A 23144-nucleotide genomic window follows, 5' to 3' on the forward strand; every position below is an offset into this window, starting at 1 on the left:
TAACTGGAATATACGGAGAGTGGGGGGAGGAGTAGCATTTTTTTTCCCAGTTCCAATAACAGAAAATAAAATGCTCCACCAATTACTTTTCATAAAAGTTAATATTTGGATTGAGATCAAACACGGAACATTTCAATCCATAAGAATATCTGAAAGTTATGAACAACTGAAAGAGAGAAAATGTAAAAGAGAAGCAGGAACTCAACCTTGGCTATTGTGGGATCTATCTCAACTCACTACAATACTTTGACAAACCACTACAATCCCCCTGTCAAAAAAATAGCAGGTAAGGAACAGGGAAGATGGCTCCATACCGGACTGCATCGAAGTTCAGAAGATAAAAAAAACTGTACTGCAAATAGTGGAGGAAGCAACCAAACAAGGACAGTCAGTTAAGGCTTGCAGGGAAAAGGTGAATGCTGCAAGAAAGCAGAATAGTTAGTGCTGTCAAATGGGGAAAATAAGGGGTTTTCTAAAATTATCAGGGAGCAAGAAGTACTAAAAACAAAGGTGGTCCATTCACCAATGAAGAAAAGGATGAAACAAATGATGAGTCAAGTGGCTGAGATTCTGAACTGCTCTTTGAAATCTGCATTCAAAAAAGAAAATCAAGGGAAGTTTAAGCCAATTAGGAGCAAGAAAATTTTTAAAAAGTGTTCTTGACAAAAGGCGGGTAAGAGAACATTTGGAAAAAATGGAGCCTGTTTGAGAGAGGTTGTCATCCTGGGAGATTTCAACACCCACCAACAAGGCCACAGATACAAAAGCTCAAAAACCTCATTTTCTCATTTGCCTCTGTCGGACTTTCTCAGGTCATCTCTGGTCCGACCCATACAGCTGGACACACCTTGGACCTGATCTTTGGCCTGTCTAGTTCAAGGACATTGCAACCCAAGCCTTTGTCTGGGACAGACCATCATCTCATTAAGGCCATGGCCAGAGTTCTTCCAGCTCTCAGGCAACAAGACAAACCCAGGATCCCAATTTAATCATGCAGACTCATGGACTCCAACACATTCCAAACATCTGCTAAAGGACAACAGTGCCCCAACCAAACAACGATGAACTGAGGTCCTGGTGAATCATTTTCACTAGCCTCCGCCATTGACAGGTTGGCCCCCAAAGTATTCTTCCTTCCCATCACTTCCACAGATCTTCGTTTTCTAAACTCTGCCCAGGATGAAGAGAGAGGGGTGGAAACCCAAGCACTGATGGCAGTAAACAAAGGCTGATACAGACAGGATGAAACAATTCCTCCAAGCCTATGCTGAGGCTGTACTACAGGCCTAGAGAGCATTTTTCATCAGTCCTCACTGAAGCTGCCAAATCCCACCCCCAGGAGCTATCCAGCAAGATAAACCACCTTTTCAATCCTGAGTGCCTAGAACAGAGCACCAAGTGCAGGGAAGAACTCTCATCCTACGTTGCTGAACAGATCACAAACCTTTGGGAAGCTCTCTCAAAAACATGGACCCTTTCTGCCTATACTCACTGACTGCCAGTATGCCTCCATTCCCAGAGTTCAATGCGTTCACTCACCAACAAGTTCTGAACACCCTAAAGAAGTCTTGTCCCAAGCCCTGTGAATCCCACCTATGCCCTTCCTGGCTTGCAAAAGTGTCATGTGCAACGGACATCACTCCTCTGAGGCACTGGCTCTTTCAGTTAGAAGGAATCTCTCTTTCCTCCTTCAAATACATAAACAGTCCAACACTAAAGAAACCCACCCTGGATACATCAGTTCTAGCCAACTATTGATCAGTGTCAAACCCCACATTTCTGAGCAAGCTCAGAGAAACTAGCCAAAGCCCAGCTACAAACTCATCTAACAAACTAATATTCTAAACCCAGAACAATCTGGATTGAGGCCAGAATATGGATCTGAAACTGTTTAGAGGCACTGATGGATAATCTGCTCATGGTCAGAGGGCAGACATCCATTCTTATTCACTTCTTTGAACTTGCCCTCTTTAACATAAATACATAGCAACATGTCTATTAAACAAAACAGAATCCTACCCAAACAAGAGATTCCACTGCATGTACCTCTCTCCCTGGGGACAGGATGATACAGATGTTAGTTATGTCGCTTTAATGCAGTATTGGAAGACACTCAGATACTACAGTGATGAGTATGGTCTAAGAACCTACATAGAATAGAATAGGGTGGTTGTACAATGTGCACTCCAGGATAGTTAAGAAAATTACCAAATGAACTTCTGTGCAACTGATGACTATTTTTGACAAGTTACATAAAACTGGAGAGGTACCGGAAGACCACAGAAAACAAACGTAGCATAGATCTTTAAATAGAGAAGGCCAATTTAATTTGGCAATTACTGTCTCTCCTCAGCCTAACCCCCTCCCCTCCTGCTCCTATATAAAACAGACAGAATAATAATTAATTGAATATCCAGAAAGGAACAGAAGAATGAGCAATAAGCAGTATTTTGGGGGGTTAGAGAGAATTTCTTGCCAGATAAACAAACCAATGCTTTTCTTGACTAAATTACAAAATTAGTGAATGAAAGGAAAGGTAAATGTGATATACTTGGATTTTAATGACTTATCAGATACGGTGTCTCACACAAATCTTACTCAACATATATTTCTACCAGCTTGGATACAAACACTGCCCCCTGAACTGAAAACTGGCTGAAGAACTGCAAAAAGGTTACCGCAAAGGCCCAATGAGTTGATACACCAGATAGCAAACAGATGAGAGATATAAAGGTTTTAATATAAGGACAGAGACAATAGCTATGAAATATTTTTATATTACTTTTTCGATCTTTGACCTTAAACCTGGGTTAGGATTTTTTGATTCCTCTGCAGTTTTGGAAGAAGAATTAAGTTTATGATTTATGGGGTCTATTATAAATGAATAAAAAGCTTACTTAAACTTAATCTTTTACTGAAAATAATTTTATTAAACTAATGTTTGAATAGCACAATTAAAATTGGAATTTGATTTAATAAATTAAATTGATAACATGAAATAATATTAACAATTGACTAAATTATTAAATATTGTGGGTGAACACAATTAGGGCCTAAATTATGGAGTTAACATAACACAATTAATTTTTGTACATACTTAAGCCTGGACAGTTGGGGAGGCATGGATGTAGTTTGGTTGTTAGCCTATGCAGCAATACACTGACTCCTTCAAAGTGCGTACTTACTGAATGACTTTTGCAGTTAACTAATTTTTTTTATAATACCAAATGATTAACAACCGTAACAACTTTCCTCTTGAGGCAGATTGTGTTACGCAGCCACGTTTTATATGGCCCGGGGTGTCCTGAGTGATTTTAGGTAGTATTTATTTTAGAGGTAGAATAAGCACTTGCTTTTTCACAAGTAAATTGCAAAAAGAGAAACAAGAAGATGATTATTCAGAGAAAGAGACTGGCTCTCTGGCTTGTTGGTTTTGGGAACTTCAGAGTCAAGGAACTGCACTTTAGGAGACCAGGTGTGGTTGTTTTTGGTCTTGGTACCTTACACTGGCAGGTGGGTTTTCTCAGGCACTCGGCTGACACAGCAGCCTGCAGTTGTCTTGGTCTCCTCTTTCCTTGGGGAAGGACAGGCAGCAGCCCTTTTTGGTATGGGCAGTGGCCCAGAGGATTACATTTGCCTCCCTGCTTACCTGGATTTTTATGGTTGTGATTTCATTAGCTTCAATTAGTGGCACCTCCCCTGTGGGCTTTGAGCAAATAAGGGGATTACAAATCGTGCACCCTGATACATGGCTCAATCTGGGTTGAGAGGTTGGCCAGATGAACCATTTTGGTAGTTTGAAAAGTACTGACTTACTGACATTTCTGTCACCAACTGCAATTGATGTTCTGGAGATGACTGCACAGATGTGATTCTGGGCCCTCTCCTATGGGGTACCAGTTACAGCAGTGGTTCTCAACTAGGGGTCTGAGGCCTCCTGGGGGGGCCACGCACAGATTTCAAGGGGTCTGCCAAGCAGGGCCAGCATTAGACTCGCTTGGGCCGAGGGCAGAAAGCCAAAGCCCCACTGCATGAGGCTGAAGCCTGGGGCTCTGAGCCACACCACTGGGGGCTGAAGCAGAAGCCTAAGAAATGTAGCTTTGCGGGGGCCCCTGTGGCATGGGGCCTCGGGCAATTACCCTGCTTGCTACTTTCTAATGCTGGCCCTAGCTTTTATATGTGTTGTTGTGACACAGGTGGGCTGTGGAGTTTTTATAGCATGTTTTGGGGTCCTCAAAGAAAAAGGTTGAGAACCCCTGAGTTACAGGATACAGATGGTTTGTTTTCCTTTTGAGTTTTAGGCATGGGATACACATTTAGCAGAGTTTTTTTTTAAACCTATTAGCCTTAGGACTTTTTACATTACTTATACTTCCAACCATACTTCATCCTTTTAGCACTTTTAAAACTATAGAGGGATTTTTACTGGTAAAAACTGGGGAAATAAGAGGTCTGTATAATCTAATGGGGTGAAAGGCTATTCCTAAGCAAAAGGCTGTCTTAAGCTTTATTAATATCAACTGTACTTGACCTAAAGAAAACCTAAAAGTTTGTCAAACAAGAGGCTGAACTTTATAAAACTAGGCCTGCTTAGGTAGGCTGATTTACCTTATACAGACTAGACTGCTCAGATGTCCATATACTTCCTCAATGAAATCCAGACATACGATCCGAGCTCTCTAGCAGCAAACTACTAGTGTCACGTTAGTCAGTACTTTAGCATGTCCTGGGGGACAGAAGGAAGGAAGGAACCCATTCACATATGACAAACAGGGATAAAATGTTAAATAAACGGATCCTCAAAACCAGCATGTGGTAGTGACACAGATGAGCTAAGCAGTGCTGTGAGGACAGAGCTTCATCCTTCTAAATGACATCTTTCAACTGACACCAGATCCGTTCTCTGGAAGCATGATGTCGGAAGGGAGACACTGGTTCAAACCCAATCCCTATTTTGCCACTGAAGGTATAGCTACACTGGAATTAAAAACCAGTGGCTTGCCCGTGTCAGCTGACTTGGGCTCATGGGGCTTCAGCTAAGGGGCTGTTGAATTGCGGTGCAGACATTCGGACTTGGACTGGAGCCAGGGCTCTGGGACTCTGCTGGGGGGAGGGTCTCAGAACTCAGGCTCCAGCCTGACCCTGAACATCTACACTGCAATTAAACAGTCCCTTCACCTGAGCCTGAGTCAGCTGACATGGGCCAGCTGTGGGTTTTTAATTGCACCATAGACATACCTTGAGATGCTGCTGTGTCCACAATGACTAGGTTTCAGAGCACAGTATGGAGCTCTCAGGAAACATGCGCTTCCATTGTCAATTTAAAAACAATTTAGTCCAATTTCCACTTGCAAAATGTCTGGGATCACAGGAAGTCCTAACCTAGAGGGGCCAGCCCCTGAGGCAGAGTTAACTTGAGCAATGCCCCTAGCTCCCCTCCCATCCACACACAAAACCCTCTCATCTAAATTTGGTGGTGCTTTCAATTTGGGGTAGCTGACACAGCTGAGGATATAGCTTTTCACTCAGGCTGGTAACCTGCCTACATTACAGCGTGGACACAGGCTAAATCACTTAACTACTGATAGTCCTCCAATACTTTCCCACAATTCCCCCGCGTGTCCAGAAGGACAGACAAATTCTCCCACAATTCACTGGGAAAGAATCAGAGCATCTCATCTTACTGCAGCATAAAGAACCTTAAAATATGCCCACAGTAGTCCTCGCAACACACCTGGGGAGTACAGCATCACTGATGACACAGTAACTTGGGCATGACTTTGCAGGGTGGCTGCTCAGAGCTGGGTGCTCAGAACCAGGTGCCAATCATAAAATCAAAGACCTGGAAGGGACCTCGAGAGGTCAACTAGTCCAGTCCCCTGTATTCATTGCAGGACTAATCATCTAGACCATCCCTGACAGGTGTTTGTCTAACCTGCTCTTAAAAATCTCCAATGATGGAGATTCCACATCTTCCCTAGGCAATTTATTCCAGTGCTTAACCACCTTGACAATTAGGAAGTTTTTTCTAATGTCCAAACTAAACCTCCCTTGATGCAATTTAAGCCCATTGCTTCTTGTCCTATCCTCAGAGGTTAAGAAAAATTTTTTTTCCTTTCTCCTCCTTGTAACAATCTTTCACATATTTGAAAACTGTTATGTCAATGATGTCGTGTTAACGCAATCGCTTGAGTTAAGTCTGCAATGAAGATATACCCTGAGTGCCTGGGAGAGATACCATCTAATATAGTTCAATTACACAGGAAGGAGAACATGGAGGTTCCTTTTTCCCCTCTTCATTCATCCTGCACCCACTGAGGTTGCTCTTAAAAGGCAAACTATGCATTAGGGCTTATGTTGCTGGGAGCCATCTCTGCTAATAACTGAACAGGCTGATAAATGGGATCAGCCAGCACAGCGACATGACAGATGTAGACAGTGGGATAGATTGCCATCTCTCTACCAGCACTAATAACCGGATGAGGCATGCTGCCCCCATGGCTAGATTAGATGATATGCAGTTCTCAAGAAGAAACTGGACTGGCACAGGCAGACAGTCTCAGTGATAAAGCATGGAAGCCTTGTATAGTGGAGTCAATTTTCACCGAACAGTTTCACAACAAAGAATTGCAGTAAGTGCACAGCACAACACTGAATTAATCTGGAACACTCTACCTACTTCCCTATACGGGGATTCCATTGGATAGTCTCGGTCTCAGAACCAAGACATCTTCAGGTGGTATTTTAATTTGTTACCAGAGGCTCTCTATCTCTGCCTGCACTGCATAGCTGGCCCTGCAAAAGGCCTTTGCAGCTCTTAGTTTTGGAATTACCCGTAGCCATGTTCAAAGCATGTTGAAGTTTTGGAATCAGTATTTCCAAAAGATCTGGGCAGTAAATCCCACCTGAACCTGTTCCTGGAGAAGGGAGATTGAGAATGGAAGAACACAGAGAATGATGCTTAGTTCACCCTGCTGCACAGCCTTCTCCAGGAGAAGCCAGAGTGGGCACTGGGCAGAACAGCTGTCTGTGCCTGCCAGCTAGTGTTCTCACACACAGGCTCTGGAACGTCATGAATATTTCATAAGATGGGACTGCAGGTCATTTCTGATGAATGGGAAAGATCTTGATTGAACAGGATGGGGTGGAAAGATTATGAGGAGCTGATATGGTGAGTGTCAACAGGAGCTTGGGACAACTACAGAAATGCCAGCGCTTCCCCTAGGGAAAGTTCCTCCTGCTGCACAGTAACATTGCAATGAGACAGCCTCACTTGTTTAAACGGTGATTCCTGTTCTTATCTACACTGGAGGGCAGTCACCAGGAGTTTTCTCTGAGGACACTGCACTCTACATGGGCTAATACAGTGGTGGGCAAACTTTTTGGCCCAAGGGCCACATCTGGGTATGAAAATTGTATGGCAGGCCAGGAATGCTCTAAGAAATTGGGGGTTGGGGTCCGGGAAGGGGTGAGGGCTCCAGCTGGGGGTGCAGGTTCTGGGGTGGGGCTGGGGATGAGGGGTTCAGAGGGCGGGAGGGTGATCAGGTCGGGGGCAGAGGATTGGGGCGTGGGAAGGGGTCAGAGGTGCAGGCTCTGGGAGGAGCTTATTTAAAGCGGCTCCCAGAAGCAGCAGCATGTCCCCGCTCTGGCTCCTATGCAGAGGTGTAGCCAGGCAGCTCTGCGCGCTGCCCCTTCCCGGCCAATGGGAACTGCGGGAGCTGCATGCGGAGCTCCACGGCTGCCCCTATGCATAGGAGCCAAAGGTGGGACATGCCACTGCTTCCAGGAGCTGCACAGAGCACGGCAAGCCCCCGACCCCGCTTCCCAGCTGGAGCTGCAGCTTGAAACGTCTGGAGGGCCGGATGTGGCCTGAGGGCCATAGTTTGCCCACCCCTGGGCTAATAGCACAGCCTATATCTCCACTCTTATTCCCATCCACTCCTCCCTCACGCACTATACTCTGCCTGTTCCTCTGGGAATGCCTTTTTCATGCTACCCCCTTGACAGAAACATCTGCCTCTACCGGTGCCTTAAGTGTTCTCCCTCAAAACTCACTTTCCGCCAATCATATCCCTATGAAGCATTCTAGTTCCACTGTGGTACCTGATAATTTATGAACAAAACAGAGCAAAAACACCCACCTGCACCAACAAATTAGAAATAAATTGCTCGTACCACCTGCTTCCTTTGCAAATGACTACCTCCAAGAGCTGGATTCCCTTCCCATTGTCTCCCCATTCACGATGAAAGACAGGGATGAAAGGCTGTGCGCATGTCTGTGGGGTCTATCTTAGATAGTAGGTCTATGCCCCAAATCAACAGTCAGTCTCCTTTCATCTGTTCAGTACAGAGAGGACCAATGGTGCTGTGATAAATGAAGCAGGGGAGCTCGCTTTTATGGACACCCAGCCAGCCAGTTAGCTGTAAAATCCCTCTTAGTAGCTGTTCTCTACTTGCTTTACCTGTAAAGAGTTAGAAGTCACTGCGATGCATAGCTAAAAGGAAGGGAGTGGGCACCTGGCCAAAAGAGTCAATGGGAAGGCTAGAACTTTTTGAAATTAAAACAAGACTCCCCTTTTACTTTTGTCTGTTTGTTGTTTTCCGGAGAGAGGGAACAGAGCAACAGCTGATTTCCTTTGTTTTCTTTCTCAGCTCTTCACCGGAGCGGGGGTGGGAGGGGAAGGGCTTGAGGGTACCCCACAGGAAGGAATTCCCAAGTGTGCCTTCTTGGGCCCTCAAAGGGGTTTTGCACTTGAGTGGTGCACAAGAAAAAGCTGTAACCTTGGGAGTTTAATACAAGCTTGGAGTGGCCAGTATTAATTTCTAGATCTTTCCAAGCTGTGCCCACAAAATTAAATCCCATTTACAAAATGCCACTAAAACTAGACATGCTCTCAGGGCACGACAGGGCTCCTTGGACTTTGTCTCTCCCCCACACCTCAAATATACTCAAATAAACCAGTTGGTTCCTCAGTCTGGCTTCCCTTCACTGAGGCTTGAAATCCCCACTAGGTTTTGGTCCCCTTAAGTGGGGCTCAGATGCTCTGCTAAACTCCTTGGGCTTGGGTCTTTATTGACGGGGAGCTAAACATGGCGACTCTTCCCCCAAGTCCACTCGCTTGTGGTTCCACTTATAGTCTATTGTGCAGATCTTCACAACATCATCTTCCCACTGCTTTCTTACTTGTTTTGATAGCAGTAAAATAGTTCAGAATGTTTGACATTTAAAGTATTACCACTGGGCATGTGAGTCAGCACCCAGTGAAATGAATGGTGCAGTTCACATCTCTCAGAGCTATTGTCCTAGACTGTTGCAAACTCAGACTTTGCTGTACTGGTTACACTGTCCGCACTGTTCTCTCAGCAACCATAGACATTTTTCTATGGTCTTGTCTACACAGGGGATATTGACTAGCATGGCTATTCTGGAATAATTCCCCCATGTAGATGGTCTACTCCAGAATAAAAACAACAAGGAGTCCTTGTGGCACCTTTGCCCTGATCTACACTGGGTGGGGAGAGGGGGGTTGATCTTCTACAGAAAGGGAGCAACTTCACTCCCCAGGAATCTCAGCAAGTGAAACATAACCCCATAACCCCAAACCAAAGGCAGCTCGGCAACAGGAAATCACTGATGCAGAAATATATAAGAAGTGTCCTGCATTTCAAAAGGAGCTATGAAGAGCCAGTGGAGAAAGGGATCTCAGCCATACTGTTTGGTCCTTAAGTCCCCCGATGAACCTCTCATACTACAAGAGAAGTGTGTAAGCACTCCACTACCAGGAACTCCCTTGCCTGTCATTATCTCTTCCTATGTTGCATAATTTCTAAATTAGATTGTGTCTACTTGCAAATCTATAAAGTGACATGCACACTTGTGGTGCTGTATAAATAATAAATAGAACTGCCAGACTGGATCAGACCAGTGGCCTTTCATGCTAGAGCCACAACAATTCACTGAATTGTTCTAACAGCCCATACAAAATGTTCTGGTTAATATAATCTCACATTGAATATTCCAGGGAGATTCAAAGATGTCTGGGCATATATGCGCATTAGAGCATCTGGAAGGATTGTGAAAACTATAGTAGGCAGAAATAAGATATGTGAGATATCCCGTCCCCACTCTGCCTCACATGTTTCATCGTCAGGGCAGAAACACTGTTACTTTAATTTTCAAAGACTGAAGTAAACGCTACAACTGCTAAAAAAAAGAGTCCGACTCCTTGCCCCCTAACACAGCCCTGTGTAAGGAGAAGCCACCCCGGCCTGATTCCCCATAAAAAGCAGAACGGTTAAGGTTTCCCTCAGGTTAAGCCATGCCACTTACTCTGGTCGGCAAATCACCAGGTCCCCCTTGTTAGTGCCATATGCCAATCCCAGGCCTGGCTCAGGTAGCCAGCGAGCAGAGTTTATGCTGACGTGTCTCCTCTGGTCAGCAGGCATCGGGTATAGGACGTTGAAAACTCTCTGAAAAAAGCCACAGAAAAGGATTATTTGAAAGGGCAATAAAATTCAGCGTTGCCAAGGCTGCTCACACACTTGAATCCCCTGTAGCAGCACAGCTGGGCAGGGCGGTTAGTCACTTATTTACAGGCTGTTCCAAGAAACAACTAACCGGTCAGCGAGAGTAAGCATCTGACAGAAACATGTACATACATCCACAAATGTTTAATAGAGCACTCAGCAGATAGCTGTGGGGAGCATGACAGCTGCTCCATCATCAGATCTTCACTTGGATAGTGGGCTACACAGCTACACAGTCCCTTCACTGGCACTAATTAATAAGAAAGCTGGGAGCTGGTGGTATATTCACATCAAGCTGGACAGCAGCACAACTGGGAATTTTCTGGCCCTTTATTAACCCCACTTCCCATCTTCATGCTCTCACCATCACACAACTAGGGGAACTGTGCCAGCCAGGAAATGTGCTGGCTTCCAACAGCAATGGCCCAAACAGCTACCTGCATGGCTTAGCTATTAAACAAACCAGAGCCCTACAGATAATATGGGATCTAATCCATGTCAATTGTTTCCTGAATTGCCTTTAGCAACTGGTTAACTTCCAGGCTACAGAGCGTTGAAGAAAATGTTGAGTCCAGAGTTTATCGAGGAGACGCACAAGCACAGAAGTGACATATACCCTCTGAATTCAGTTTGCCTCCCACCACAGTCCCCTTCACCAAATCAATTTTGTTCCCTTAGCAAGACTCTAAGCTACGGCTTGCTCCATACCAAGCACCAGCTGCCTCTGCCTTCCAATCTCACTTGAGCCCAATACTGCAGGGCTCAGACTTGTGTTGATCTCCCTCAACTTTAAGTCATAACAGCTCCGCAGAGGTCTGCGAACTCTCCATCTGCACTCTCAATCTCCTATGGGCCGGGATTTTATATGCCAGCCACACTCCCCATAGTCAGGAAATTTGGTACACCTAGGAGAGGTTGAGACTATAAAACCATGGTGGGAGAAATGGAAAAGAGCAGCAATGTGCTGGTTTGGCCATTGGGTTACGTGGGGAAAGCTGCTTCAGATCATTGGACCATCCAGGGCAGATTCCAATAGTGGGCTCTGAGCACCGGGGCTTCAGAGGGAGGATCAAGAGGTACTTTAAAAAAGACAATTCATTAAGGAGGTTAAGGAGGGTTACGCAGGAAACAAGTTAAAATGCTGACCTGGAGCAATCGTAAGTGACATGCCAATTGTCTAGACTTTCCTCTCAAGAGGTCTGAGGTTTAATCTGCTCTGAGTCACAAGCGAAATGCGTGTTCCCATTAGAATCACTAGTCAATTTTAGCTCATCCAAACTTCAACATAAGTTTGGCCAAACTGGACAATCTTTGTTCAGAAGAGGCCCAATAGCCCGCTTGGTGGTGGGCCACAGGAGATGGGGAATACTGCCTACAACAGTATGTGGGTGCTGCAGGTTAGCACTGTGGTGCATTGTCACAGCTGTGGGGACCTAGGCCTGGAATAGCAGCAGCTCAGGATCCAGGGGTAGCATGATCTGTTGATTAAGTCCCTAGACTGGGACCCAAGAGACGTGGGTTCTACTCCAGAGCTACCACTGACCTGCTGTGAGATGCTGGGCAAGTCACTTTACTTCTCTGTGGCTCCATTTCCTCTCCCACCCCTGTCTATTTAGACTGTAAGCTCTGAGGCAGGGACTATTTTAGTACGTGTTTATAGAATGCCTAAGTGCTGGGGGCCCTATCCTGGCAACTGTCAGACAAATAAATAGAACAGCAGAATTATGTGACATTATTTCTAGCTACAGGCAACTTTCAGCCTCTCCTCAGAAAGGGCCACATTTAGAATAGCAAATGAGTCCTTTAGGATTTCTCTGCAAGATAGAGGCCAGTCACTATCTCTGCCCTTGGTAGTCAGTGGTGTTCACAGAAGCTCAGTGTCAGAGTGGAAGGAACAGGTCCCTGATGTTTTGTTAAGTACTTTTCACAACCCCCCACTCTTCCAGTACGGCCATCCCGTTTTCTGCTCCTGCTTGACTAGCTAGCAAAAATCACATGCACACTAGTAGCACCTGTTGCCATGGAGACTATGGTGCACTCTTCGAAATGGGGAGTGTGGATTTTGATGGGTCAAGGAGGAGAAAGTGGCTTACAACAGCAAAGAGCATTAAATTTGTTGCCAAACTCATAGCTAAAGGCAGAATCTCAAAAGATAAGAACGGTTGGAAATTCTCCCTCGCGACATCTGCTTCATTCAACCCACTTCTCCATTCACTTCTGTACAGCCAGTGGCCCCAAAGAGTTCCCCTCCCCTGCTGCTTCCCACATCCCTCGCTAATGGGACAATGCCATGCAGTTTTAAGAGGTGCTGACATCCATGTGCGTGGTGAGTCACAGATACAAGGAGAGAGAGAACACCTGCACTGGTACAATCACCCCTGGCAGCAGTAACCAGGACCGAGCTGATCAGTCTGATGCAGTCATACAGATGAGCTGCTGCACCCGCATCCATTCATAAAACCTTCCACCCACACACAGAGAATACCAGGGCCCTTTCACATGTGCAGGTGCCCTGGCCCAGAGGGCACTCAGAAAACTACTAGACACACCCTTCTCTCCTAAACAAGGACCAGATCCTGTTTCTTTCTGTCTCACTGCAACACTAAGCATCTTATGAAAAGTTCATGAAATACTTCAACCACACAAGCATGCCATCTGGAAAATTCACGAAGGAGGGCCCGACACCAGCCTGCTGGGAAAGGTGCTTTTCCAGCTCTATACTTGTAGGTACAGCATTCGTAAGATCAAGAAGCCACTTAATGTTCATTCTTCTCCACTTCAGCCAAAGAGTTATGGGACCAGCTGTACTTTCTCCACATATTCCAGACTTGGGGGGGTTGAGAACTTCATTTAACTCAGGCACCAGTTTCACCTATGCAATTGCAATGACATTTCCAGCAAGCATGGCACATTTTCAAGTTCTACCACCTACTGGCCAGCAGAATGTGTCATTTATTACCACATTCAAACCCACCCTAGTATACCTGGGTTACTGACTCAACATTCCATAACCAGGGATATTCCAGACACCTCATTATCCCAGTAAGTTACCCACTATCCACTCCATGTTTCTCTTGTTATCAAACCAGTGTCTGGGTACGAGATCCTGAAGAATTTCGATTCCAGTGCTGGGAAATTTCAGAGAATGGGAGTCTGGAAAGCTGCCGAGCAAATCCTTAAGAGCATGTCTCTGAGGCCTTGAATCCAACAGGTGATGCAAAGGTAACATATAATTTCCCTCTTCAGATGGCACATTATGACCCAGGAAAAGGGGCATGCTACAGTCAGTCAGAAAATGCCTTTTCATCAAGCAAGAGATGTGCTTCCAGAAAACCTTTTACTGCGAGCAGGTCACTGAATCTCAGGGATGTGTGCAAGACTCTGAACCCAGGGGACCAGAGGAAGATGGGGTGTCACCAAATCCAGGAATGTCGAAAGGGAAAGTGATTTTCTCTAGACACATCCCAGTAGTGTCTAGCTAGGTTCTTACACCATCATAAATAAGTGGTATCAAAGGAAAGCAGCTTCTGCTAAAGAGAGGATAATACACACAACCGTTTCCATTTTACATACCTGCATCTGAAGGGTAGGAAGAGACTCAGCTGAGTCATTTGTTACTGTGCTTTCACATTTTCAGATGTCTCACAAAGATTATCTTTCAAGCAGTCACTTACATCTTGGGTGAAGGTTGGGGAAGGGTATCTATTTCGTTCTCCTTGAACATAGAAGCTGCGTGTCTATAATGATCATTCACAAAAAACAGGCACACCCCCATCACGCTACAGCCCCCTTCAGTGCTAATCAAGGAGCATCTCTGTAGAGTGATTTGTCCAGAACATAAAGCTTTGAGGAGGAAGGGGTATAAAAGCAGGGGGGAAATGGATGAACAGAGGTCCAATACCCAGAAATGTTCTGCATACGTTACGCTGGAGAACATGAAGGCTCCAAACTCTGCTGCTGCTCGCCCTCCATCTCAGCAGTGCTTGAGCATCAGCACTGTGACACCTGTCACATCCAATGTTTGGGTATTAAGTGAAATATTTATTTATGGCAGGAAGCCAGGAAAGGCTTCATGATGATCAGCAGCCTCAAGGAATCTTTCCTGAGGATTCCTTCTAAGCTATCAAGCTGCTATACATGGGTGGGCTTGAGAGCGCTTAGGGCACAGTGTGCACACAGAATTATGATGCTAATTTGTTCTCACTCCAGGGGATGGGGACTTTTTATTTTTCTTCAAACAGCCTACCTCTGAAAAAAGTGTTACTTATCCACCTAGTGCTGCTCCTCCGCCTGCCCCATCCTAAGGTAACGGCTGCTACCTAACGATGTTGTTTAAATTCCACCTTCCCCCTGCATTTAAGGGGGCTGCCAATGAGAAGAGTTGGAAAGGGAACTCCCATGCCTGGGATATTGCTCACACCAAGAAGGCAGCAGGCTGCCCTCAAGCTTATGCTACAATGGCCAGCAGACACTGCCCCAGTCCCAGCAGCACCACATCTCAGGTGCCACGTCAATGACAAAAGCATCTGACCAACGGCTTCCCAGCTCTAAAGGAAGGGATAGAAAGCAGAGGGAGATTCCTGTTTCCTTGGAGGGGTGTGGGAAACATTCCCTCTCCTACACTGGGCACCGAGGGAAGAAGAGCATGTTTTGAAGCTGGAGAAGAGGAGAAAGCAGCTATGGGCTGTGCTGAAGACACAGGCAGCCAGTGAAACTCAGCAGGAGCTCTTGCTTTTCTTCCTTTTTAAATTTAATAGAGAGGCATTTCTGCTCTCAATGAGGTGCTTCTCCTTTGTGAGATGCTGATAAATCTCTGGCCATTATCTGTACTTAGTCCCAGCAGCCAATGGGGCTGCTAAATCAGTCTCGATAAGAGGGACTGCATGAATAAAAATGCACAGCCGCTAACTTGTTTACATGGGGAAAAATCTTGTCATCTGTAATGCTCCAACCTTGTGGGTTGGGGGGGGGGGGGGAGAAGTGGCTGGAATGGTACAGGAGGCACTTGGTTACAGTTACACATTATCAGTAGTAGCTTTAAATAGAACGCAGGCTCTCATCCGAGGCAGAATGCTTGCAGAAAGAAAGCATGAAAAACGGAGGTGCATGAAGTGCACTGGAGAGGGAGCTGGGAGTGGAGCAGTCTCAGAGACCAGAAAAGGGCTGGAGTATAGAAAGCCACGGAAATGGATCAGAGCCTAAGAATGGCAAGTGCCTTGAGAGTATCAACCTGTGTTTAAGGAGGCATATTTCTAAGGCAGTCTACTGAACAAACAGCATTATAATGAGGGAAGTCAATGGGGACCCGATGCTGAGAGACAGCTGTCCTTTAAGTTCAAGACTGAAAGCACTCCACCCTAAGGTGGCAGAGAGCCATTAAGCTTCACCTGTAGGAGTCCTGAAGAGGAACTGTGCTCTTTTTCAAGCTTATGGGTTAACAAACTGTGCAAGTGTGAAGGCCCTTGGGATCACTCTGGAGGTCCTCCAATCATCGCATCTCCTTTCTCCCTGGACTTTTCTATGCCTCTTCATTCTGGTGACTGACACTCTGCGTGCAGGCCTTTAGTATCTCCTCGTGTGGCCACAGCTTATACTGGCAAAACTGCACTTTTGTCAGTATAGGTTCCCCCAAGTGAAATAACCTGTACTGACAAAAGCACAGTTTTACTGGCATAACTGTGCCTACACTAGAGGCTTTTGCTGGAACAGCTATGTTGGTCAGAGATCATACCTCATCACACCCGATTAAGCTATGTGCACAAAAGTTTGTAGCATAGACCTGGCCTTAGGAGCAGAATCAAATACAGACATGGCCCTATCCAATTGGAGCTCATTCCAAGGCCAAATCCACATACATCTTGCCCTGGCTAACAGATCAGAGTCCTTTTAGTTATTTACACAATGTTAACATGTGTGCAGAGTGCTTTTCAGAAACAGAGAGCTTGTCAATACCTGGCAATGAGGGAGGGGATAACTTGAGGCAGAATTAAGGAAAAGTAATCTGATCTGGGCTCTGTATTTTGCAATTCCCCAGCTGTAGAATTCCCTCCTTGCTGCTCTGGAATCTCAGCTTGCGTTTAAAAAAAATATCTTTGCTCTTTTATTGCAAAGATTATAGTGAAAGTATGAACTCTGTATAACTGATGCAATTTTTGTTTGCCCCATTCACCTCAGCTGGGTGTTAACTTGGAAATCTAAAGGTGACCATTTCACGGTCAACATTAACTATTATTTTTGCAGAATAACTCCCCATATGTGCTTATCCTACATCCCAAACTGCTTCCCACTCTTCCTCAGATGCTGCAAGCCCCACGCGTCCCTCACTAGTTGCCAGGATCTACAGCTTCAGCACCATCTTCTATGGATACAGTTAGGCACTTAATACAAAAATCCATGGCATACCGACAGCTGAAAATTTATGTATACTGTAAAGCCAACAACTTATCAGAGTAACGATAGTCCTCCTGTGCGGACTGTCATTCATTTCCACATTTATTCAGACCACAACCTCCTATTTTTAAAAGTGACAATGAAGTTGTTGGTGAATTTCAGTATGCTGTGGGGCTGTGCCAGAACCTTCCAACAGTCTTGTAGCAGAGTTTAGGTTTAGCTTGCCATGGAGCACACAGGGCCTCGAGTGCATGTGAACACAATGACTGGGTTTAGGTCGAGTTATTAATGGTTCGATAACACATTTTATATATAAACATTGTGATCAATGCGCCTTTTGCAAGCAAGGATTTTTGGCAAATCTTTCTAGGAGTTTCCAGTTTGGTAAGAATTTCCCTAAATTAAAGCATAAATAGGAGGTGAGTTATGGCCCTGAATCTTTCAGGACACATCTTGCGCCTTCTTTCATGGATTCACCCCTGCTCAGATAGGTTAGTCTGTGCCCTTCCCTGCAATTCATCACTCTCAGCTCAATAGATGTTTCTTCCCACTAGTCATAATGAGATAAATCAATCGGTTCTTGCTCATCTTTTTGGCTTTCTTGGAATTGGTGCGTCTCACCTTAAATTTTGCTATGTGCAACAAGACAGCAGTTTCTTCGAACTGTGTTCATTTTCCCCAGATGTGACAGGATCACGTTTTCTAAGTTTATTTTTCACTCTAGAGATACAACAAATCTGTATGTTGCCTTCGTATTCCATTTAGTCTACAACTCCAACAGAGCTGAAGAAGATCCTACTTTCGCCTTTCAGGATACACTGATTCAACTGGGACCTAACTCCCTGACTCTTAACTCTGTTCTACACTACTAGTTTAGGTCAAATTTAGCAGCGTTAGATCCATTTAACCCTGTACCCGTACACACAACGAAGCCATTTTTGTCGACTTAAAGGGCTCTTAAAATCTATTTCTGTACTCCTCCCCGACGAGGGAATTAGAGCTGAAATGGACATCACCAGGTTGAATTTGGGGTAGTGTGGATGCAATTCGATGGTATTGGCCTCCTGGAGCTATCCCAGAGTGCTCCATTGTGACTGCTCTGAACAGCGCTCTCAACTCAGATGGACTAGCCAGGTAGACAAGAGGCATGTCCGAGCCCCAGACATGCACTTCTATGATGAACTGCATGCAATTCTAGGGGGTGCCCCTACCACTGCCCCATCCCCGTACGTGGATTCCTGCAAGGGGGGAGTCTCACGCGACAGGGATGAGGATTTAGGGGACAAGGAAGATGATTAGGTGGAGGATGAAACCGTTCTCCCTGACACCCAGGAACTGTTTATCACCCTGGATCCAATACCCTCCAAAAACTCCCAAGGCGGGCTCCCGGACCTTGAAGGCGGAGAAGGCACCTCTGGTGAGTGTACCTTTGTAAATATAATACATGGTTTAAAAGCAAGCGTGTTTAATGATTAATTTGCCCTGAAGACTTGGGATGCATTCACGGCCAGTACAGCTACTGGAAAAGTCTGTTAACCTGTCTGGAGATGGATCGGAAATCCTCCAGGGACATCTCAATGAAGCTCTCCTGGAGGTACTCCCAAAGTTTTTGCAAAAGGTTTCTGGGGAGGGCAGCCTTATTCAGTCCTCCCTGGTAGGACACTTTACCATGCCAGGCCAGTAGCACGTAGTCTGGAATCATTGCATAACAAAGCATGGCAGCGTATCGTCCCAGTGTTTGCTGGCAGTCAAGCAACATCTGCGAGAGGACAGGTGGCGGCAGCGTGATGGCGGAAGCAGGATGCAATGCTGAGGCTACTGGAGGATCAAACTGATATGCTCTACCGTATGGTTGAGCTGCAGGAAAGGCAACAGGAGCACAGACTGCCACTGCAGCCCGTGTAACTGCCCGCCCTCCTCCCCAAGTTCCATAGCCTCCTCACCCAGATGCACAAGAACACGGGGCGGGGGAGGGAGAAGGGTCTCCGGGCACCCAACCACTCCACAGAGAGATTGTGGAGCACAGAGCAAGCAGTAATAACAGTGGGAATATTGGTTTCACTGACGTCTAACAGAGTCAGTAAACTGCGCCAGCGCACTTTTAAACACCCAAATGCACATTCTACCACCATTCTGCACTTGCTCAGCCTATAGTTGAACAGCTCCTGACTACTGTCCAGGGTGCCTGTGTACGGCTTCATGAGCCATGGCATTAAGGGATATGCTGGGTCCCCAAGGATAACTATAGGCATTTCAACCTCCCCAACAGTTATTTTCTGGTCTGGAAAGTAAGTCCCTTGCTGCAGCTGTTCAGATAGACCAGAGTTCCTGAAGAGGCGAGCGTCATGTACCTTTCCCGGCCATCCCACGTTGATGTTGGTGAAACGTCCCTTGTGATCCACCACTGCTTGCAGCACCATTGAAAAGTACCCCTTTTGGTTTATGTACTGGCTGCCAAGGTAGTCCAGTGCCAAGATAGGGATATGCGTTCCGTCTATCACCCCATCACAGTTAGGGAATCCCATTGCAGCAAAGTCATCCACTATGGATTTGCACATTTCCCAGAGTCACTACCCTTGATAGCAGCAGCTCAGTGATTGCATTGGCTACTTAGATCACAGCAGCCCCCACAGTAGATCTGCCCACTCCAAAATTGATTCCTGACTGACGGTAGCTGTCTGGCGTTGCAAACTTCCAGAGGGTTATTGCGACTCCTTTGTGAACTGTGAGGGCTGCTCTCATCTTGGTATTCTTGTGCTTCAGGGCAGGGGAAAGCAAGTCACAAAGTTCCATGAAAGTGCCCTTACGCATGCAAAAGTTTCGCAGCCACTGGGAATTATCCCAGACCTGCAACACTATGCAGTCCCACCAGTCTGTGCTTGTTTCCCGGGCTCTGCCCTGTTGCCACCAGGATGTCCAAATTGCCAGGGCCCGTACTTTGAGAGAAGTCTGTGTCCATGTCCTCATCACTCTCGTCACCGCACTGCCATCGCCTCCTCGCCTGCCTTTGCAGGTTCTGAACATATTGCAGGATAATGTACGAGGTGTTTACAATGATCATAACTGCCATGGTGATCTGAGCGAGCTCCATGCTTGCCATGGTATGGTGTCTGCAGGAGAGCAGAGTTGCAGCGGTAGCGATGGCTGACGATGGATGCCACAAGAATAGATATTTATAGAGAACAACGAGAGGACCTGCGAGGTGGATTCATGAGAGAACAGTTGCAGTGGAAGCGGGAGCCCATGACAGCCAACATAGAGAAATTTGCTATCGAGACGAGAGCAGAGTTGCAGCGGAAGCGGTGGCTGGATGACCAGTTTTGCAGACCTACTGCACCGTCTGCTGCCAGTAGCACCAGGACACAACAGCGGTGGTGTCTGTGAGCTGAGCTGAGCGGGCTGCATGCTTTCCGTGGTATGGCGAGACAAGAGGAGGAGAGCAGAATTGCAATGGAAGTCGGAAGTGGTGGATGACAACGGTCATATAGAGGACCTGCGAGGTGGATTCAGGAGAGCAGAGTTGCAGCGGAAGTGGTGGTTCGATGATGACGGTTAGCAGTCCTACTGCACCGTCTGCTGAAAGTAGTATGGCATCCGCACAGAAAAAAGGCACGAAATGATTGTCTACAGTTGCTTTCGCAAAGGGAGGGGCGACTGACGACATGTACACAAAACCACCCGCGACAATGTTTTTGCCCCATCAGGCACTGGGAGCTTAACCCAGAATTCCAAAGGGCAGCAGAGACTGAGGGAACTGTGGGATAGCTACCCACAGTGCAACGCTCCGAAAGTCAACGCTAGCCACAGTACTGTGGATGCACTCCACTGACTTAATGCGCTTAGTGGGGACACACACAATCGACTGTATAAAATCGCTTCCTAAAAAATTGACTTTTATAAATCCGACCTAATTCCATAGTGTAGACATACCTCTAGTGTTGACAGACTATGAATGAGGATACCTGGCCTATCTCCTGAAACGGATGAGCAGGACATGAGGCTATGGGGGAAGGAGAAACTCTACACAAAGATAAAATGCTGCCACTTTCTTACTCGATGCTCTTGATCATGTAGCATATTGTCATCCCTTAGACCAATGCAGGTCTCATTAGAGCACACCCAACTCTTCCTTTCTTCAGGGGAGTTCTTGGTCTTGTAGCCTCGTAACCCATCTCAGAAGCCTATCATGACATAATTGTCTAGGAAGCTTCTTTTAATAATCAACTAGCAGATGGGTTGAAGAAAATTAACAAGGACTGAATCTTAGGAAGGCGTTAATCATCTCAGACAAAAATGCCACCTCTCACTCAGCAACATAATGCTCTTTCAGCAAAGAGCCTCATTACTTTCCTTCATCTCCTGCTAGTTTCTCCTAAAGGCCATAAAAAGAGCAAAGAAACCCAATGCCTCAAAAACCAGAGGGTACTGTCCAGTACTAGATCTGAATCCAAGAACAGAAGAAGCAGCAAACAGAAACTAAGCAAACACGCCCTGTCCTTTAGGGGAGAAGCAGATAAAAGGACAGAAGCAGCAGGCATGTTGAAAAAATGGGCAGTCAGCATAAGAGAAGACAGATAAATGTATGTCAGTGCAGATATGAATGCTGTACAAACAAGACTGTGCCCTAAGCTACTGCTGATCTCTAGCAAATTACTCTGACATCTGCCAATGCTGCAATAATTTCAAAAAATTATGGCCATTTTTACGGCAAAGAACTGATGATCCTCTGCTAATTTTTAGCTTTAATTCAGCCAGTGAACCAAAAACAGTACCTTTGAGTTGCCTGTTAAATGTCATGCTGAGAGAATGAAAGCAAAATTTACAGTATCGTAAAGTTATAATGACAAAAGCAAAGGATTCACATACAGCTGCCACTCCATCCTGCTCTCAGACTGTTGGGCACTCAGTGGAACAATAAATGAGATCAAGTGTCAATAATATGCTGACGAAACAAGCTATATGTATCCTCATCTGGATCAGAAGATGCTCTCAGCCAGCTGCCTAAATGTCTGAAATGAATAAGCAACTAGAGGAAACGGTTGTCTTAAAGTTAACCTAAGTAAGATAAGAGAAAACACTTTGAAAAATCTTTAAGAAATCATGACCGACCCCTCAATCAACAGTCAGACTGGTGCAAATCTTGAAGTCACACTCCGTTCAGTGTTATGCTTGGGCGAGCAGGTTCCAGAAATATATGTCTCCTTCTCTGATTGACAAGATTACTGCGCCCAACTCCCCAGACAAGGCCACAGTGATGCTTGCCTTTATTACTTCAAGGCTGGGATACCACAATGCTCCCTAGGTGAGGCTGACAGAACCAACTGCAGATTGTGTCTACTATAGAGTGCAAGAGCTCATCATGCCCTCAGCAGAACATGCAGACTGGATCATATCACTCTGGTGGTGCGTGCTGGTTCCTTGCTCAATATCAATCCAATTTAAGGTGCTGGTCCTCATCTTCAAGGTCCTTACCAGGTTACAGAGTAACAGCCGTGTTGGTCTGTATTCGCAAAAAGAAAAGGAGTACTTGTGGCACCTTAGAGACTAACCAATTTATTTGAGCAGAAGCTTTCGTGAGCTACAGCTCACTTCATCAGATGCATACTGTGGAAAGTGTAGAAGATCTTATTATATACACACAAAAAGCATGAAAAAATACTTCCTCCCTCCCCACTCTCTGGCTGGTAATAGCTTATCTAAAGTGATCACTCTCCTTACAATGTGTATGATAATCAAGGTGGGCCATTTCCAGCACAAATCCAGGTTCTCTCACCCCCCCCACACACACACACACAAACTCACTCTCCTGCTGGTAATCTCAGGCATTGGCACCTTGACAGCAGGATTGTCTGGCTATGTAGACTCCCTCCTCAGGCCCTACGCTACCAGCACTCCCAGCTACCTTTGAGACACCACTGAATTCCTCAGGAAACTACAATCCATCGGTGATCTTCCTGATAACACCATCCTGGCCACTATGGATGTAGAAGCCCTCTACACCAACATTCCACATAAAGATGGACTACAAGCCGTCAAGAACACTATCCCCGATAATGTCACGGCTAACCTGGTGGCTGAACTTTGTGACTTTGTCCTTACCCATAACTATTTTACATTTGGGGACAATGTATACCTTCAAATCAGCGGCACTGCTATGGGTACCCGCATGGCTCCACAGTATGACAACATTTTTATGGCTGATTTAGAAAAGCGCTTCCTCAGCTCTC

General features: G+C 45.8%; 1 protein-coding gene across 9 annotated transcripts in view; it reads right to left on the minus strand.

Moving 5' to 3' along the window:
- AMBRA1 (autophagy and beclin 1 regulator 1) overlaps nucleotides 1-23144 on the minus strand; it is a 199053-nt gene that overhangs the window by 35122 nt on the left and 140787 nt on the right. For 8 of the 9 annotated variants that reach the window (XM_078853294.1, XM_078853296.1, XM_078853295.1 and 5 more), the window contains one exon: nucleotides 10331-10470. In XM_078853294.1, the coding sequence (XP_078709420.1) occupies nucleotides 10331-10470 (140 nt within the window). Of the gene's footprint in view, nucleotides 1-4608; nucleotides 4727-10330; nucleotides 10471-23144 lie in introns of all 9 variants that reach the window. The other variant, XR_012159410.1, reaches the window with a different exon arrangement.

Source organism: Lepidochelys kempii, chromosome 6 (assembly GCF_965140285.1).
Source record: "Lepidochelys kempii isolate rLepKem1 chromosome 6, rLepKem1.hap1, whole genome shotgun sequence".
Classification (NCBI taxonomy): domain Eukaryota; kingdom Metazoa; phylum Chordata; order Testudines; family Cheloniidae; genus Lepidochelys; species Lepidochelys kempii.